General features: G+C 45.0%; 1 protein-coding gene across 7 annotated transcripts in view; it reads left to right on the forward strand.

Moving 5' to 3' along the window:
- Positions 1–20612, forward strand: part of FEZ1 (fasciculation and elongation protein zeta 1) — a 49991-nt gene that overhangs the window by 28574 nt on the left and 805 nt on the right. For 3 of the 7 annotated variants that reach the window (XM_083480646.1, XM_083480647.1, XM_083480644.1), the window contains exons 4-10: positions 2864–2950; positions 8345–8513; positions 10956–10979; positions 13024–13295; positions 15121–15201; positions 17422–17497; positions 20354–20419. In XM_083480646.1, coding sequence (XP_083336772.1) covers positions 2864–2950; positions 8345–8513; positions 10956–10979; positions 13024–13295; positions 15121–15201; positions 17422–17497; positions 20354–20419 — 775 coding nt within the window. The remainder of the gene's footprint in view (positions 1–2863; positions 2951–8344; positions 8514–10955; positions 10980–13023; positions 13296–15120; positions 15202–17421; positions 17498–20353; positions 20420–20612) is intronic. The other 4 variants (XM_083480649.1, XM_083480645.1, XM_083480648.1 and 1 more) reach the window with 3 other exon arrangements.

Below are 20612 nucleotides of genomic sequence, written 5' to 3' on the forward strand. Positions count from 1 at the left end.
AATTTCCTGTAAAGTAATTCAATTCTGAAGAGGCTGGCTTTAAGTAATCAAATCAGAATGGCCCTTTTAACCCAGTATCCTGTTTTGACAGTGGCCAGCCAGCAGGACCCAAGAGCTCTGTCCCCCCTTGCATTTCCCAGCAACTGGTATTCAAAAGCATCACTGCCTTCTACTGTGGAGGCCAGGCAGAGCTACCTTGGCTTCTAGCCATTGATAACCTTCTTCTCCATGAGCTTCTGGTTCCAGTTGCTGTTTTACGCTTCGCGATGCCCCTGATGTAGGGCCACGTTATGGGAAATTAGAATGGCAGCTAGACAAATAGGAAGAGCCCTGGTGAATCCGACTAAAAACTCATTTGATAAGACATTCTGTGGCTGGCCCAAATACCTATCGGAAGACCACAAGGAAGTCATTATCGCAATAATGGTAGGGGTCAGGGCCATATTTAGGTTCTATGAGGCCCTAAGCTACTGAAGGTAATGGGGCCCTTTATATGTCCAGCTGTCCTTTGTCAACAACAAATTGTCGCTGTTTTTTGTGTTGAATATATGCTATATGGTAATTTATGGACCTAATAGGTATCTAAAGCCACTTGCACATAACAAAATATGTATTTTATCAAATTAATTGTTGAACTGAAATACAATTAAGAAGAAGTATATTAACAGTGAAATAATGATTAAGCTCTAACTTAAAATGATCGGGGGCCCATTACTTACATCATAGGAGCCTATACAACACAAAACACTGTTGCTGTATGTAGGTTTTATTTTATCTGTTTTTTATCTTATATTTTGGAAATGTAGATGCAGTTTTTCCCCCTTTACATTTTTTGGGGGCCCCCAAGAGAGTGGGGCCCTAAGCTATAGCTTGTTTAGCTTATACATAAATTCGGCAGTGGTAGGGGTCCAGCACCTGAAAAAAGTCTTCTCCCTCTTTGCACCGATTCATAGAAACATAGAATCTTAAGAGTTGGAAGGGACCCCGAGTGTCATCTAGTCCAACCCCCCTGCTATGCAGGAATCTCACCTAAAGCATCCATGACAGGCGGCCACCTTTCATTTGGAGCCAATCAGAGTGAAAAGAGGCGAGTCGGTTGTTGAGGATTGGCTCCTGGAGAAGGTGAGAAGGAAGAACACTTTGTGTGCTCCAGAGTTAAGAATTTAGCCACACTGAAAACACAAGGTGCTTCCATTTCAGGAGAACGGTGTGCACCTAAAAAAGTAGATCTAGCTGAAAGGCAACACGTGGCGTGGAGAGCTGCATTGATTGGTGCAACACATCCCTAATTATTGTTACTGTATAATTAGATTATTGCCTAGTCTTAGAAGGCCCTCAATAAACACACGAGACATAACCGGCTGTGTTCTTAGATAAATAAGGTATACTATTAATTGTATTAAACCACAGAGCCTAGGACTTGCTGATCAGAAGGTCGGCGGTTCGAATCCCCGCGACAGGGTGAGCTCCCGTTGCTTGGTCCCTGCTCCTGCCAACCTAGCAGTTTGAAAGCACGTCAAAGTGCAAGTAGATAAATAGGTACCGATCCGTCGAGAAGGTAAACAGTGTTTCCATGCGCTGCTCTGGTTCGCCAGAAGCGGCTTAGTCATGCTGGCCACATGACCCGGAAGCTGTACGCCGGCTCCCTCAGCCAATAAAGCAAGATGAGCACCGCAACCCCAGAGTTGGCCACAACTGGATCTAATGGTCAGGGGTCCCTTTACCTTTACCTTTACCTTTATTCATTGTATCAAATTGTAAATTTCAACAGAAGTAACTCATAAAGTTCAACAAACTAACAAAGCAGAAGACCCAGTAGATCAGATCATTCTCTAGTCAGTTCATGCATAAGGTCCATCCGTGTAATGGTGTCTATTCCACCTGTCTGTTCATAAAGTCCAAACAATTCACATGAAAGGTTTTTACAGTTCCACAAAATCCTATCACAGAGTCTAGACAAGGATTTCTGGAATATTGGCCTTGTTTCGCCACCCTGGGCTTCATCAGTAGTTAAAGCACATATGTGATATTACAAGACAGTGGATCTTATGGCATAGTAGCAGCTGTGGACCTCTTTATGAGTTACTTCTGTTGAAATTTACAATTTGATACAATGAATAGTATACCTTATTTATCTAAGAACACAGCCGGTTACGTCTCGTGTGTTTATTGAGGATGCTTTACGTGACCATAGGTTTGTTTGCTGTTGTAATTCTAGAAGGTTGCATAATCTTAGGAGCAGGCCTGACTGTGGCTATTGTGAAGGGACCCTTCACTTGTGAATTTGCCAGTACACTCTTCGCTGTGTGAAGAAGACACAGCCAAATAAAAGTTAATGGTAGAGGGAGAACAGAATTGGTGGTGTCCCGACTGGGTCTCCCTGGGCTGTGGAAGCTGCCCGAAAATGCCAAGTGGCAGTGCTGACCCCGGAAAGAAACACACCTGAGCCACACTTCATATTGATGCTTCTTGCCAGGTATTTCAGTGCTATTGCCTGGCGGGTGTCATGATCTCCTCTCTAGGCTTCTCCTCTGAGCTCTTGTTTTAGTGAAAGATCCCTCTTTTCTTCCAACACTTTCCTCTCCCAGATATCTTGGGAAGACGAGGAAACAAAACAAGTACGCATGTTGCATGGAGGGGGATCTTGGGGGATTTTAATGAAACACGGCAGACCCTTTTGAACTGCTTCTTAGAACTTTGGTTTTCTATTTTTTAAAAAACAAAAAAGCAGACAGAATACCTGCCCGGTCCATTTAGGAAAGATTAGCCTAAGGACCAAAATAAAAATAGAATAAACCTAAATGGGGACCACCCATACCTGCTACTGAATCAGCATGCGGCTTGGGTTTTCTTCCCCCTTCAGATCCACGAGAAGGAAGAGGAAGAGCTTAACGAGAAGAGTGAAAATGACTCTGGTATTAACGAGGAGCCTCTACTCACAGCAGATCAGGTACACAATCTTCCCTTGGCCTTTCCTGTGCAAAAGATGGGAAATTCTAAGGCACCTTCTGCCACCAGCTCAGCAAATGTGCTCAGTCTTTTCCGAAGAGCGGTGTTTGCCCTTTAGGCAACCCCTCTTTCTTTCCAGGCTCAGCAAATCTGCCTTGAGAAATTGCTCACAACGGTGGCTGGAGAGCAGATGGAGATTTATGGGCATCTCAAATGCTTTCAGGTGTCAGCTTTGCCATGCATCCCCCTACATTGGCTGCAGAGCAAACAGAAGACATGTACAGGGTTGTCACCACACGGCTAACCTGTAGTCCCCAGACCATCTAACAGCTGTCCAAGATTTCAGAATGAAACAAACCCCAGTGTTGCAAAGAGAACATCAGCAATGTCTAGGCAACACGATGACCATGTACATACGCAATAGACAATCTTTATAGAATTCCTTCAAACCATAACAAGTACAAAGACAAGCTGTGAAGCTTTGTGTATTCAGCAAATATGATGTCCAACACTGAACAGTGATTCCGGATATTGACTACTGTTTCGTAGAATTCTTCGTCAGCGTGGTGGGAGGATATATAGAATTGCTTCATAAACAGAAAATAAAATTTTACAGACGATGACCTGCATGCACATATCACCTTACAAAAATTATAAACTATAATATATACATACTATGATAAGATGGGTTTCACAGCTTGTCTTTCATCGTACACAGTCCGGTACCTCGCTTCATTTAAAGATTTTCAGAGACTTTGAGACTAAAGATTTCATTTTGTACTTGTTATGGCTTGAAGGAATTCTATAAAGATTGTCTATTGCGTATGTACATGGTCATCGTGTTCCCTAGACATTGCTGACAAGTTTTCAGAATGGCATCTCTTCATGGAGGTGCTGGATATTGAACCTGAGACCTCCTGCATGCAAAACAACCCTTCTGTATGTGGCGTGAGAGGGCATTGTCTTTGCCTCAGGCGGCAAAATGTCTCGGGTCATCCCTAGGAGTCCACAAATCAGGCAATGGAACATTTTTTAAAAACAAAAACAAAGGGAAATTCCATCCTGCGATTCTTCCCAGGAAGCCCTGGCTTCTAATGCTGAGAATCCTCCCTGCTCAAACTAGCCAGTGGTTTTCAACACCATCCCTTTCTCTCATCCCTCACCCATCACAGTTTTTGGAGGAAAAATTCCTCCCCAAAATCTTTAGATCTCATATCTTCCGCCTGTGGCCTTGGGGGGACTGGAATATGGAGAATGAGAGAGAGCCTGCGTGAATTACCGTATTTTTTGCTGTATAAGACTCACTTTTCCCCTCCTAAAAAGTAAGGGGAAATGTATGTGTGTCTTATGGAGCGAATGCAGGCTGCGCAGCTATCCCAGAAGCCAGAACAGCAAGAGGGATTGCTGCTTTCATTGCACAGCAATCCCTCTTGCTGTTCTGGCTTCTGAGATTCAGAATATTTTTTTTTCTTGTTTTCCTCCAAAAACTAGGTGCATCTTGTGGTCTCGTGCGTGTTATAGAGCGAAAAATATGGTAGTATGTGCGTAGAAACAGCCTCAGCTGCCTGTTGACGCAACATTGCTATAGGATAAAAGGACCATCTGAACAGCTTCTAAAAATAAACACGGACCTGATTGTAGTGTAACGCTGTGTTGTTGGGTATATTTTGCCCGGGTATAAATGTGACAATTGAAGTAAATGCACAAAAAACGGCTTCTGTCTTTTTCTTGGGAGTGCATGAATGACACAATCGCTGCCTCTTTCGCCAGCTAACTAGGAAGCTTATGAGGGGTGTGCCATCACCCCTCAGGAGCAGAGCGCATCCTTTGTGTGCAAAAGGTCCTGGGTTCAAACCACGGCATTTCCAGGTAGGGCTTGGAGACACCCCTCTCTGAGACCCTGGCTAGCCACTGCCAGTTACTGTAAACCTGGGATGGAGAGCCTGGGGTCATCCAGATGTGGCTGAATTACAACTCCCATCAGTTTTGACTATTGGCCATGAAGTCTGGGCCATGTAGCCACATCTGGAGGACCACAGGTCAGCCCATTTTAAAAAAAGAAGTTTAATCAGTCACTGATCTTTGCTATTCTTCTAGCTTCCAAGTTCTGTCTTGGGAAGCCTCTAAATGCTTTCAGCATGTGGAGTTGAAGATCCTTGAAGCAGTAGGAGATGGGAAGGGACGCTCTCTGTCTGAGACCCCAGAATATCACTGCCAGTCAGACCTGGCAATACTAGATTAGATAGACAAATAGTTTAATCTCATATAAGGCAGCATCTTTTATTGCTAACAAACCTCTAAGAGGGGGTGGGTAAGACGCTTTAGAGTCATGGGGTACTGCACAATGCGGTCTGATAGATTTTTTATTTACTAAATTTCCATATCACCCTTCATTCAAGGATCACAGGGTGGTTTACAATATAAAGACATAAAAATTCACAACATAGTAAGATTTAGAGTTGGTGCTCATGCTAGCTGTTAAATTTTGCACCGTCTTTCCCCCACAGAATCCATATACTGTGGTTCAATGGGATTCTTGCCTTTGTCTCTACGGTTTGAGGAGTGAGTGAGTCGGTCATTAATATCAGGAGCTTATTCCATACTGAGAGGCTTTCAGCTGCACCTGAGAATTTCTGTTCGTTACCATGGCAATGATACTCCATTTATTGAGCGGCTGCAATGACCCACTGTTCCAAGTGGTGTTTTCTGCAAGGAATGCAAGAGACTTATTTACTTTTGAAAGATGGCGGCCTTGATAAGAAAAAACAAAAACAAGTGATCGATGGAGGAGAGCTTTGTTTCTTTCCCATGGAAGGCATTCCAACTCTTAACTTTGTTTTAGGAAGGGCAATGCTGTTAACAGTGTCAAAATATTTGAAGAAGAAAAGCCGTAGAGCGTTTCCCCCTAAAGTCTGGTTGTAATCCCTGTTGGATTGCTATTGGGTCAACCTTGGGATCCAACCACCAGACACGTAGGTGTCAAGAGACATCCCACAGGAACAATTAGGAAGTGCATTGGGAATTGGCAGGTAGCCAAGTAATGGCCGCTAACTGGAAATCTTCCAAACCATTTGATAGATAGCAATGGTGTAGTAATATTTGGGAGAGACTATGCCTAATGTGCTGGTCCCGGGGGGGAAAGGTACTAATACCGTAGCCGAAGTTCAGTCCAGAGTCACTAGCAGGGTAGACGATCACTAGATGAGACGCGAGGTCCGAAACAGGGAGCCGGGCGAAGAAGCAGGAACGCTGGTAGGGCAGCAGCAGGAAGCCAGGCGGGTAACAGGAACACTGGTAGAGCAGACGCAGGGAGCCAGGCGGGGAACAGGAACACTGGTGGGTCAGCAGCGGGCAGCCGGGCGAGGAACAGGAACACCGGAGAGTCAGGAGCAGGAAGCCGGGCGAGGAACAGGCACACTGGGAGTGCAGATCTAGGTCTGGGTAAAGCAGGTACTCCACAACGACATTGCTCCCGCAACCTGGGACCGGGCTGCCTGACCTTTATCTTCTTCTAAGGCCGGGGGCGGTCCCGGCCCCCAGGAGCCCCGCCTCTCCTGGCCTTAAGGCGAGCACTCCTCCTGGGAGAGACCAGTTCCCTTCGCCTCTCTGCCCTAAGCCTCTGCAGTTCAGGAGAGGCCGAAGGGTTACTGGGCCCCGGGGGAGGCTCACCTGTAGCCACTGAGTCCTCCAGCACCTCTGGGGCCAGAATGGTCTCACCTGGTGCCTGCCCCTGAGGATCTGGCACAGGTGCAGGCTCCTCAGCACCTAGGCCTTGCCCCAGTTCAGCCGGCCCTGGAGGCGGGGACTCCTGTGCCAGCTGGGATTCCTCCGGTTCACTCTCAGACTCGGAATCCCAGGCCATCACACCTAACAACAATCGCACATCATAAAAGAAGGAAGAAGAGCAAGCAGCCAATACAGTTTGCATTATACATTTCAAGCCCAATGATACCGCTTTAAAGAGGCATGGCTTCCCACAAGGAATCCTGGGAAGTGTAGATGGTTAAGGGCACTGAGAGTTGTTAGGAGATCCCCTATGCTCCCAGAGCTGCAATTCTCAGAGTGGTGTAACACTCAATCCCTCTTCCCAGCGAAGCAGAAAGATGAACACAATAACAACCCATGTGAGGGTAATGAATTTTGTGCAAATAGTTATCTCATCATGTCAAAAGCATGCCTCTTGTTTTAAAATATTGGCAGCACGGTGCTCATCAAGGATATTGCATATTTCCTAAAGTGTATCAGGGTGACTTGTATCTTGCTTATCTCTGTAAGGATTTGTGGTCTGGAGGGAAGCTGGAGTGGAAAGGTCAACAAAGAGTAGCTCGGACAAAGGATCCAGGCTAGAAGAGGGCCTGGGGTAGAACCCTATTGGTTCCTTGTGTCACCTGATTCCTCTTGACTCGGTAGCTGCAATACCGCCTTCTGGCCGTGTGAAATGGTGCCACTGCAGCACACTAGAGGGCAGCCTATCAGCAAGCAGCTTCAAGGATGGGGGTAGGGCTGATGGAATTGTTGTCCAGCCACATCTGGAGGCAGCCTGGTTGGCAAAGTCTGATGTGGGATGCTAGGTTCCTCCATGGCTCAGTACCCAAATACACATTGAAGTCTGCTCCTTAATAGTCACTCAGTAGCTTTTAGAATTGTGTACTATGCCTTAACACATCTGGGTTATTTTGAGATGACTGGATTGTCCCTAAGCATGTCCATGATTCCCAGTTTCTCTTGGGCGTGCTCTCACTTTTCCTCCATGTTCTCCCTCCATTTTATCATCACAACCTGTGAGGTAGGGCATGTTATGTTCAGAGATTGTGACTGAAGGTGAGCCAAAGACGATTTTGATTTTTTTTTTTGGGGGGGGGGGGTATTTTCAATCTCTTAGATTGTAAACTTATAAAGTGAAAATACCTTGAGTGTTTTGAGCAGGAAGGTGGCATACAAGTGTAGCAAATACAGTAAATGTGTCTGGACATGGTTGTTTATTGCATCTGTGTGTGTTCACGCTGTGACCTAGATGATTCAACTTTCACCAACGGTATTTAAAGTGCCTTAATAATAATAAAAAATGAATGGTCCCTATAAGGTACATTTGCCTAAACTACCCAACAGGTACACTGAAGAAAATGTATTCTTGCCGAGAAATTTAAACATCAGCTAACATTCCATTTTGTCTTGGAAGAAAATAAATAATACACAGCATTTTCATAATGAAATTTAATGTCTTTCTTTCTTTCTTTCTTTCTTTCTTTCTTTCTTTCTTTCTTTCTTTCTTTCTTTCTTTCTCTCTCTCTTTCTCTCTCTCTCTCTCTCTCTCTCTCTCTCTCTCTCTTTCTTTCTTTCTTTCTTTCTGCACTGAAGCCAAACATAATTCTTAAGCAGTTAGTTCTTTTTGCAGGTGATTGAAGAAATCGAGGAGATGATGGAGAATTCACCAGACCCTGAAGAGGAAGAAGATATTTTGGAGGAAGACGATGGTGGAGAGACCAGCAGCCAGGCCGACTCTGTCCTTCTACAAGAGATGCAGGCGCTGACACAGACCCTGAACAACAACTGGTCCTATGAAGGTGAGGACATTTGGGTCTGGGCTATAAGGTCCATGGAGGAAGATCTGCTACTTTCTTAGGGACAAACTGCATGGCACATTAGCTACTAATCTGTACCGTTAAGTCTAGGGTTTCTTTACACAAATCCCGACCTTTAACACTTTATCCACAACAATGGTCCCAATCTGGATGCTGCCCCCACCTGGAATTTGCAGGGGGGGGGGGAAGAGAAACTCTCACCCATATGATACACCATAAAGCATTCTTTAACCACTTTAAATAGCCATGGCTTCCTTCAATGAATACTGGGAACTGCAGTTAAGGGTGCTGACCTTACAGACCTACAATTCCCAGCACCCTTAACAAACTATGGTTTCTATGACTCTTAACATGGTAAAAGAGTGCTTTCAATGTATGTTGCATCTGTGACCTCCATGAGGCATCTACAGGAGATCTGATCACAGATCCCCAACATCTTGTCTCCTTTGACCTTACTGTAAGATTGCCTCCAAGTCTCCACTGGTGTTTCACTTGCAGCACAGACCTTTGAAGAGGAACATAGGAAACTGCCATGTTGGTAGACCTGTAGTTTGTCTGGTTCCGTATTTCTGTGCTGGCAGCAGTTCTCTGGGGTTTCAGGCAGGGAGACATTTCCATCCCTACCTAGCGATGCCAGGTATCAAACCTGGGAGCTCCTGAAGGTGAAGTAGATGCTGTCTACTGCTGAGCTGTAACTTGAGTGACAGTGAGGCCTGGTGCAGCCAGAGCCAATGATAGGTAAAGTAAAGGTAAAGGGACCCCTGATCATTAGGTCCAGTTGTGACCAACTCTGGGGTTGCACCACTCATCTCGCTTTATTGGCCGAGGGAGCCGGCGTACAGCTTCCGGGTCACATGGCCAGCAGGACTAAGCCGCTTCTGGCGAACCAGAGCAGCACACGGAAACGCCGTTTACCTTCCCCCCAGAGTGGTACCTATTTATCTACTTGCACGTTGACGTGCTTTCGAACTGCTAGGTTGACAGGAGCTGGGACTGAGCAACGGGAGTTCACCCCGTCACGGGGATTCGAACCGCTGACCTTCTGATCGGCAAGTCCTAGGCTCTGTGATTTAACCCACAGCGCCACCCGCATCCCTCCAATGATAGGTAGAGCCAACTAATTCTGGTTTTGTCTCCACCTCCCTTCCTCCCAAGTTCTTCAAGGGCAACAAGGAGGAGGATGCCACATCCCAACTGTTTGTAAGTGCTTGGAGGGCAGTGTCCCCCTCTCCCCAATGGACAAGCCTTCACTGCAATGAGCAACACTCAGTAATGCATTCCACTGATCTGGATGCTGGTTCTTTCCCCCTGTTCACTGCAAAGCGGTGGGGTGTCCTCATGACCGCTCCGTTCGTGTGGAATATAGCAGAACTGCATACAGGTGATGATGTCTTTCTTTTTATCATCAGTATGCAGATGACACCCAGCTCCACCTCTCTTTTAAATCAGAACCAGTGAAGGCAGTGAATGTCCTGTGTGAGTGTCTGGAGGCGGTTGGAGGATGGGTGGTGGCTAACAGATTGAGGTTGAATCCTGACAAGACAGAAGTACTGTTTTGGGGGGACAGGGGGCGGGCAGGTGTGGAGGACTCCCTGGTCCTGAATGGGGTAACTGTGCCCCTGAAGGACCAGGTGCGCAGCCTGGGAGTCATTTTGGACTCGCAACTGTCCATGGAGGCACAGGATAATTCTGTGTCCAGGGCAGCTGTCTACCAGCTCCATCTGGTATGCAGGCTGAGACCCTACCTGCCTGCAGACTGTCTCACCAGAGTGGTGCATGCTCTAGTTATCTCCCGCTTGGACTACTGCAATGTGCTCTATGTGGGGCTACCTTTGAAGGTGACCCAGAAACTGCAATTAATCCAGAATGCGGCAGCTAGACTGGTGACTGGGAGTGGCCGCCGGGACCATATGACACTGGTCCTGAAAGACTTACATTGGCTCCCAGTACGTTTCTGAGCACAATTCAAAGTGTTGGTGCTGACCTTTAAAGCCCTAAACGGCCTTGGTCCTGTATACCTGAAGGAGCGTCTCCATCCCCACCATTCAGCCCGGACACTGAGGTCCAGCGCCGAGGGCCTTCTGGCGGTTCCCTCATTGCAAGAAGTGACGTTACAGGGAACCAGACAGAGGGCCTTCTTGGCAGTGGCGCCCGCCCTGTGGAATGCCCTCCCATCAGATGTCAAGGAAATAAGCAGCTATCCTATTTTTAAAAGACATCGGAAGGCAGCCCTGTTTAGGGAAGTTTTTAATATTTAATTCTGTATTGTTCTTAACACTCGATTGGGAGCTGCCCAGAGTGGCTGGGGAAACTCAGCCAGATGGGCGGGGTATAAATAATAAATAATAATAATTATTATTATTTAGCATGAGCTCAAAATGTCCAGTTTATGCTATGCTTTAACACTGGTTTATTTATTTGTAGGCTACCCCATCTTTAGAACCTGGGGTGAGTTACAGTTTTTCAAAACAAGCAATAAAGCAAACGAAAATGGGCACAAAACGCCCTGCCGAGTACATAAAACCACATGCCAAAGCACCCAAGCTTAACCCTGGATGCTAAAAGCCCAGCTAATTAAAAACGTCGAAGAAGAAAATGTGTTGCAATGATTCTGAAATAGGTCTGGCCTTGGGTTGCAGTAGGTTTGTGGAAGGGAGCCTAGCCACTCGCTCATCTCCCGGAATACATAAGCACTTTTTAAAACATTGGGGGTCATGCTTTTCCAAAACATGCTCCTTTTCCTTTTCACATGCAGATGGTTTGAGTGGGTACCTTGCATGTGCAGGCTCCAAACACACAACGTAATTTCCAGATTCGGACAGATTTGGTACCTGTTTTCTGTTGCATTGGGCAACAGTGGCGCCCTGGACCTGTTGTTCAGGGCTTTGTAAATTAATATAAGGTTTGCTGAAGGACAAGAAATCTTTGGGGGGGAACCTTCATGGGGTGGGGAACCCCCGAAACAGTCCAATGTGTCCTAAGCATGTTCAGTGGGCATGGAATGTGGATTGACTGATAGGGTGGGGTCGAGACAGAAAATCAGGCGGGAGGGGAAATGGAATGGAGTCTCTGGAAGAGGGCATGGCTGGCTGGCTCCCTGAACAAGAGCATTCTGCACACCTGGCAATGTTTTGTTGCAGGCACACGTTTTATTCTAATTACGGTAAAACCAGCTTCAGAATACCACCCTGCATAGGGCTGCAATGTATAATGGATTGGTTCAAGTCATCTATTCCAAAAGCTTTTAAGCAACTAAAAAAAGGAACCTCCAATTTATTATGTCGCACGTTTGGGGGTTGCTTTTTTATTATTAAAAAACGAGCATTTTTTTAAGTGTAAGTTGTTACAAAAACTCCAGATGGCAAGCACTGTGTTGCTTTTCCGCTTGGTTGGGAGAGAATGGCTCTTAGAGGATGATAACGCCCTGCTACAACACATGTGGTCAGCAGTATCAAAAGCCACTGAGAGTTCGAGGCGAATGAGCTGGATCATGCTCCCTTATCTCTCAAATGTAATCAACACAGGCAGCCAAGGCAATTTCAGTGCCATGACCAGGCCAGAACGAATTGAAATAATCAGTTTCCTCCAGGCATGCTTAAAGCTGGACTGCTACCACCTTCTCATGCACCTTGCCTGAAAAGGGGATATTCACCATTGGCCAATAGTTGCTTTGCACTTCTGGGTCCAGGGAGGTTTTCTGAAGGAGGGCGTGCATCACTGCCTCGTTCAAGGCAGATAGCACACACCTCTTCTCCAGTGAAGCATTGGTCATTCTCTGAAGCAATTGATTAAAATTTTCTTTAATCAGGTTGCATCCTTAAAATGCAAAATAATGAGGGATGCATTAATTAGTTATAGTGCAACACTGCACATGTCCACTTAGGAGTAAGTCCCAGTGTGTTAAATGGGTAAAGGATTGCAGCCTTAGATGGACTAGGTAATTTTTTGATTGACTAAGTGGAGCAGTCGATTAAAATTATTTTATAAAAATGATTTATGTCTAAAAACTGTAGGTGATGCCTCTTCTCAGATGTTGCATGCTGTGTATGCTTTCCCCCCATCAGAAGTATTCTTTCCCCCATATTCACATATTTATTAATATCCATTAATTTACTAAAATTCCTAGAACGAGACTGCAATCCTATACACACTTATCTGGGGATAAGTTCCACTAAGCTCAGTAAGGCTTCCTTCTGAGTTGACATGCATTTCTTTGAGTGACAGCCCTAGAAATAACGCTTTGCATTAATAATGCTTAGCATTTATAACGGTATGCATTTATATAGTGCTTTGTGAGTGTTCAGATTAACACATAGCTTTTATATAGCGCTTTGTGGGTGTTCAAAACAATGCTTAGCACTTAACGTGGCGCTTTCTGAATGTTCAAACGGCGACTGTCTCAGTACATCCTTATTACTTCCTTTGGCAGTGCAGCCCCCTGATGTGCTAAGTTGCTTAAACATGCATGCCTGCCTCTTTCCATCTTTCAAAGGCTTGAAGCACATGTCCGTCTCAGAGCTTTCAGAGCTCCTGGATCGCGTAGAAGTTGCTATCCGGGACTACTCCGAAGAACTGGTCCAGCAGCTGGCTCGCCGGGATGAGCTGGAGTTTGAGAAGGAGGTGAAGAACTCCTTCATCACGGTGCTGATGGAGGTCCAGAACAAGCAGAAAGAGCACAGAGAGGTGATGAAGCGGAGGCGGAAAGAGAAAGGGCTGAGCCTACAGAGCAGCCGAATAGAACGGGCAGCCCAGATGCCTCTCAAGGTGGGCAAGGAATGAAAAACAATGATTTAAGATGGAGACAGGCAACATCTGGTCTGTTGAGGAGGACAACATCTCAAGGGTTGATGGTGGGCAGGTTAGGGTAAGGTGCGAGGTGAGGATATTTATAGTAAGAGTAATAAAAAGAAATTGTTGTTTAGGGGAATTGAATTTAATTCTAAATTATATTTTGGAAACATGGGAGATTTCAAGGGGTCAAAAAAAAATGGATGTACCGTGCTATATTAGAAGCCAAAAAACTTGTTTTGATGAATTGGAAGCGCCGCAAAAAAGATTCCATTGAACACATGGATTGATAATATGGACAGATTAGCTACATATGAACAAATTGCATGTTGACGCAAATTAAGAATGGATAAATATGAAGGAATCTGGAATGAATATTTAAGCGATAAGGCAGATAGTGGGGGGAAGTGGGGGGAGGAGAGAGAGGTGGGAAAATATTGTTAAAAGGGTGCAGTCATAGGTATATTAGTGTATTTAAACCTGAATTGTTGAATTGTGTTGTTATTGTTATTATGGTTGCTCCTCCAGCAGATATCATGCACATGCAGCCCACTACCAAAATCAGCACAATCACTTTTGTGATTTGTCTCCACAAAACACTTCACTACAGTTTCTTCCTATCTATTCAAAGGGCCTTTGCTGCATGATACCAAATGTAAGAATTAACGGATAAATGTACCGTATTTTTTGCCCCATAGGGCACACCGGCCCATAGGGCGCACCTAGTTTTTTGGGGGGAAATAAAGAAAAAAAAATTATTCCCCCCCCAGGTGTGGGGCTTCCCCCGACCCCAGCCCCCAGAGCAGGCTCCTATCCGCAAGCCGTGGGAGAGCTGCGCGACTTTGCGCAGCTCTCCCACGGCTTGCGGAGAGCTGCACGAATCTTGAAGCCTGGGGCGTGCTGAGCTCAGCGCGCCCCAGACTTCTGGGTGCAGGCAGCTCTCTGCAAGCCGTGGGAGAGCTGCGTGAAGTGCGCACCAACCCCTCTCGCTCTCAAGGCTTCAGCGAAAGCCTGCATTCGCCCCATAGGACGCACACACATTTCCCCTTCATTTTTGGAGGGGAAAAAGTGCGTCCTATAGGGCGAAAAATACGGTATCTATGTACTGCCTCACTGGGAAAACTTCAGAAATTCATATAAACATGTGAGCTCAGCTACTCAGCAGCCCCTCTGCCTGGGCGATAATTCCTGGCATCCTGATACCTGAGCGCCAGACAGGTAGCCTTTCCAGAAATAACAAACCCAGATGAAGACAAAAGCGTGAGATTAACTTGGCTGGGAAAACAGGGAAATGTAAATATCTTTTTTGTTACACTTGATGGGTGTTTGGTGGAGGGCAAGGAGAACCATGGGGCAGGGTCCAGGATGCTCAGATGACTGCCACCAGACCTCCCCTTTCATGATGTAACCATGATGTATTAGTGATGTAATTTGGGGGGGGTGTAACATGGGGATTAGCAGCTAATAAAAGTTTGGGTGCTCTTTTGTTCGGGGCTTCCATCTTGTTCCACCTTGTGGCAGGTGGGAGTCCTGTCGCGACAGTCTTCAATAAAGACCAAGCCTACTGGCTGCTGTTTTGCTCTGGTATTCCTGGCTGGTGTCCTTGTTTTTTGTCCAAGGGAGCCCTCAGATTTCTCCGTTAACATGTGTAACTGTTTTTTCCTCATTGGTTTATTCCTTTTATAAACTTGCTTTGAGGATTTTCACAATCAAATTTTATGAAATAGAAGTAAGGGAAACACATCCTGTCGTAGAAACTTATGGGCAAATCCTAATGTGCTCTGTTTTCTCTTCTCTGTAGCGATTCAGCATGGAAGGTATCTCAAACATTCTGCAGACTAGTATCCGGCAGACATTTGGGAACTCGGCAAATGACAAACAGGTGAGTCCCTCTTCTGAGGAAACGAGACTATTTATTTATATCCGAAAGCATTTCTCAATTGCTTTATATTAAAAAAAATACATCTAAAAAGAGAATGGAATGGCTGGAATCTAAAGCAGCAGCCCACACATTGCAACACTTAGTGCATTATCAAGCATGTTATCCCGAAAAAGCATCTTAAAAAGCAGAGACATCACCTTGCCAACAAAGGTCTGTATAGTTAAAGCTATGGTTTCCCCAGTAGTGATGTATGGAAGTGAGAGCTGGACCATAAAGAAGGCTGATCGCCGAAGAATTGATGCTTTTGAATTATGGTGCTGGAGGAGACTCTTGAGAGTCCCATGGACTGCAAGAAGATCAAACCTATTCATTCTGAAGGAAATCAGCCCTGAGTGCTCACTGGAAGGACAGATACTGAAGCTGAGGCTCCAATACTCTGGCCACCTCATGAGAAGAGAAGTCTCCCTGGAAAAGACCCTGATGTTGGGAAAGATGGAGGGCACAAGGAGAAGGGGACGACAGAGGGCGAGATGGTTGGACAGTGTTCTTGAAGCTACCAGCATGAGTTTGACCAAACTGCGGGAGGCAGTGGAAGATAGGAGTGCCTGGCGTGCTCTGGTCCAGGGGGTCACAAAGAGTCGGACACGACTAAACGACTAAACAACAACAACAATCCCGAAAAATGTGTGATGGTTCATGGGGGTGCAAGAATATTTGCTGTGGAGGATTGGCAGACAGGAAAGTGATGCTTTATCTTCCCCATGCCAGATAATTGAAGTGTAATGCCATGTATTGTTTTAAAGAAGCCTTAACATTTTTAAAGTGAAAGTTTGCTGACTAAAGATGCCCTGCTGTACCATTTGTGTTTTTCATCAGTTTGCAACATGTTTATTTTGAGAACTGGCAGCATTTCTCTCTGACCTATGAATTCGTTGATGCTTGAAGCGTCAATCAATTAAAATGGGTATCATGACTCAGCCAAAGCTTTAGAAGACTAAAATGTGTGCCATGGTTACCTTTTGGCCAGTGAAAGCCCTGCTGTTGATGGGCTGACCTGATCCTTCCTGGACTCATGGCGCCATTGGGGCAGGATTTGGGGGCAAATGTCAAGGGCACCTGAGCAGAATGAGGAGGGAGGGTCCTCAGACACACAAAGGCTGGATTACAACATTGTGAAGGAAATCGCAGAGCGGGACCCCTTGTACGTTTCCGAGCACAATTCAAAGTGTTGGTGCTGACCTTTAAAGCCCTAAACGGCCTCAGTCCAGTATACCTAAAGGAGTGTCTCCACCCCCATCATTCTGCCTGGGTGCTGAAGTCCAGCTCTGAGGGCCTTCTGGCGGTTCCCCCGCTGTGAGAAGTGCAGCTACAGGGAACCAGGCAGGGGGCCTTCTTGGTAGTGGCACCTGCCCTGTGGAACGCCCTCCCATCAGATGTCAAGGGAATAAACAACTATCTGACTTTTAGAAGACATCTGAAGGCAGCCTTGTTTAGGGAAGTTTTCAATGTCTGATGTTTTATTGCTTTTTTATTATTATCATTAATTCTGTTGAGAGCTGCCCAGATGGTCAGGGTAGAAATAAATAAATAAATAAATAAATAAATAAATAAATAAATAAATAAATAAATATCATTATGTCCCAAGTGCACTACTGCCTCGACTCCACAAATGCTAACAACCTTGTGTTTGAAATCTTCGTTGAGGCATTCCAGCTTGGGAACAGGACAACTTGAAAGATCATCTCACCTCTTATATACCCAATCCATCACTGTGCTCTTCAAGTGAGCGTCTGCTGCCGATACCATCTTATCAGGAGGGCCCTTGCACACCATATAGGAATTGGGCCTTTAGTGTTGCAGCACCCAGCCTTTGGGATCCCCTCCCATTAAATATTATACAGGTGCCACTTCCAAAGGCTTTTCTCTCCCAACAAGCCTTTGAAGCAGAGCTCTTTCCCAACTCACGTCTGCATGAGAGATGCTTTAAGATATGTCTTAAAGAATACATTGTTATTCTTTGTCGCCTGCTTTTTGCCATCCTGTGTTCCTTTGGATGGAAGGAGGGGATATAAATGTAATAAATTAAATGTATGAAGAGCCTTCTGATCCAGCAATCTGTGGTCAACTAAGGCCAGAAAGATGTTTCTTTCCGGTAGATGCCTCTGATTTCTGTCCCTCTTGGAAAGAGGATTACTAACTGCCAGTATCATTCCTTTCTAGTATTTGAACACTGTTATTCCCTACGAGAAGAAAGGGTATCCTCCTTCAGTTGAAGACTTACAAATGCTCACAAACAGTAAGTTCCTAGTCTGTCATGTTGGATGCATCTAAACACAACTTTAAGGTCACATGGGTCCTCTTTGGGCCAAAAGTAACCACTGAGCCTCCTGGGCTTGCTGATTGGAAGGTCTGCGGTTCAAATCCCTGCGACGGGGTGAGCTCCCATTGTTCTGTCCCAGTTCCTGCCAACCTAGCAGTTCGAAAGCATACTAGTGTGAGTAGATAAATAGGTACTACTGCGGTGGGAAGGTAAATGGCATTTCCGTGCCCTCTGGCTTTTGTCACGGTGTCCCGCTGTGCCAGAAGCGGTTTAGTCCTCCTGGCCACATGACCCGGAAAGCTGTCTGTGGACAAACGCCAGCTCCCTCGGCCCATCCTCATGAGCTGGAGGGGCTCCTGGGCTTTGTTGAGCTGCTTAGTCTCACCACCTGACAGCTGACGTGCGGGATAGCACAGCAGCAGGTGCCGCTTCCCAGTACGTCAGCTGAGTGAGCTCTGCTGTCCTTCCAGCTCGCCTGGAGACCCTGCCCAGAGCCCCAAGATGGCATAGTTCATCAATTTTGTCTGCCTCTCGTCTTTGGTCAGAGTTGTACCATGTTTCCATTTCTGCGCTAACAGAGTCTGCGCAGCTGTAGGTCATTTACATAAATAGTTTCGTCTGGTCTTTTGGGATCTCTGGTCCTATAATACGTAAAAGAAAAGCTTCTGGTTTCCATCAGTGCTTCTGATCACATGGGCTGCCCACCTAAGACCCTTCTCCTCTAGTGTATGGAGGGCAGCAGGGCTGAGTGCCAGGGATACTACGGAGAAGGCATGGCTTAAATGAGTGTGGTCCCGCTTTTTCCCTTATGCAATTCTAATCATGCTATGTTTGTGTGTGTGTGAAAATACCTGTGTAGGCTTAAGAGACAGGCATATAAATTGTGCCTGGAGCCATCCGGTTTGAATCTAGGTGCTCAATTTTCTCAGGTTAATTTTATGTCAAGACAGTTGTTCATTTGCTTTTTGAAAATTCTGCACATTCGTCTTGCCAATTCATTTTTCTCTGTGTTTGTATTATCAAATCGTTTGCACATCTCTCTCTTTCTGGGCTGCTACTTACCACCCAAGCTTCTGTCCACCCCACCCCACCCCCGAGAAAAATAGCATGTTCTAGAATACTTTGCAAGCTTCAAAAGCTATTTCATAAACATCCGAATTCTTCGGCTAGTGGATTTAGCCTCTAACTCTGACTGAACAATTTGTGGAACAAAAATGGAAAGGTTGAGATGTTGTGACAGGCCCTTGTGCATTCTGGGAGAATCATTCGTCTCCTTTTGAGTCTCCATGGCAACTGTGTTTTGAACTGACTGGAACAAACACAGCCTTAGTTCTCTTGAAAAGAGCAAAGTCCTATGAATGGCAGTTTTGTGCACAGAGAGAGTTTTGTGCAAGTGACAATTTGTATCTTGAGGCGAAGCCTTGGCAGAGAGGTTACCAGGGATAAATCTGTGGTCTCTCTCCCCCCTCCCCCAATTAACTGGTGTGCAAAGCAGCATTGGACTGTGATGCAAACATAGGATTTATTTAGATGAGATCAGTTACTGGTCTGGAAGAAATGTCCCTGAATAACATTGAAAGACCAGCCAACCTCTCCAAACACAAGCTCTTAAATTGTTGGTATCTAAGTTGCTACCAACAGACCATGAGATGCTATGACTGACATCTGACATGTATGTTTTATTTTTCCTTCATTCTGGATAGAGATTGGCAATTCTGCCTATTTCCAGTGCATGTTGCTTTTCACATGTCTTTATCCATCGTTTTATACCTTTTCCTTTCCATATTGATCAGCAAATTTTAAACAAGAACAACAAATATTAAAACACATATTCACTTGCATATTTCAATGTGTATTTTCTCTCAAAATACATATTGAAATAGACGTTTCCTCTCAAAATAGCTGTTCAATCGTGTTTTAATAGGTTTGAACTTTCAAGAGCTGTGTTACAGCTAGGGATGAGCAAATCAGTCAGTTGCAGTTTCTCAGGTTTTTTAAAATTATTTCTCCAATCTTATTCGGTTCTCATTTCCACATCTGTTTGTGAATTCCTTTTAAAATCTGCATGGAAATTCACGATTTTAGTGCAAAGTTCTCCAAACATATCCATTTATGTATGCAGTTATACCTAATGTGCACAATTTTGCAAAGGAGTTTCTGCTAATATAATGCATTTTTGTATGTTATTTTCACTATTTTATAAATGTATATTTTAAAATGCACATTTTGTCTGTATATATGCATTTTCTTGTACACATTGCTTGGCTGAAAACTGCATTGAAATATTCAGAGAAGTGCACATTTACAATAATGACTGTGTTTTCAGTTCACATATTGTTTTGGAAACTTCAAATTAGGTAGATTCACCTTTGAATGCAAACTGCATTGAATTTCTTCACAACATTTGGAGAAGTTCAAAATCTATAACACAGCTAACTTCTGACTTGCACATTAGTCCAAGAGGTGAGCGTAAGAAGAGTCTTGCTGGAGCAAGACAAATTATATGAGAATTTGTAGAAACTGTATTTCTCAAAATTCTCTAATTTTGGGCTGATTTCCTACCTACTGGTGTTGCTCTTAAAAGCTCATTCACATAGGAGTGAAATCTCAAGAAGGACTGAATTTAACTGCTATGCTAAGTAAGCCATTAATAGGATTGTCAGTTTTCCGCGTTGTACAGGACATCTGTCCCTTCATTAGCTATGATCAATATATGACTGTGTACACAGCATAAAACACATTTAAAGCACATGACTCTCCAGGTTGATACGGAAGTGAGCTGCCCTTCAGCATGACCTACTAATTATTATTTTCAACAATTTCTTCCCGCAGTTCTTTTTGCAATGAAGGAGGACAACGAAAAGGTCCCAACGTTGCTAACCGACTACATTTTAAAAGGTAAGCGTCAGCAGCAGCATCTTATACTGAGACAGAGGTCATTGGTCCATTCGAACCAATATTGCCTGACTGGTACCAGCTCTCAAAAGTGTCTCAGGCCCAGAGAGATCTTTCTCTCCATCTGTTCCTTGCTGATTTAAACTGGAGAGGCCAGGAACTGAACCAGGGACCTTTTGTGAGCTATGGCTCCCTC

The sequence above is a fragment of the Podarcis liolepis genome (genome assembly GCF_965112155.1).
Source record: "Podarcis liolepis genome assembly, chromosome: 16".
Lineage (NCBI taxonomy): Eukaryota > Metazoa > Chordata > Lepidosauria > Squamata > Lacertidae > Podarcis > Podarcis liolepis.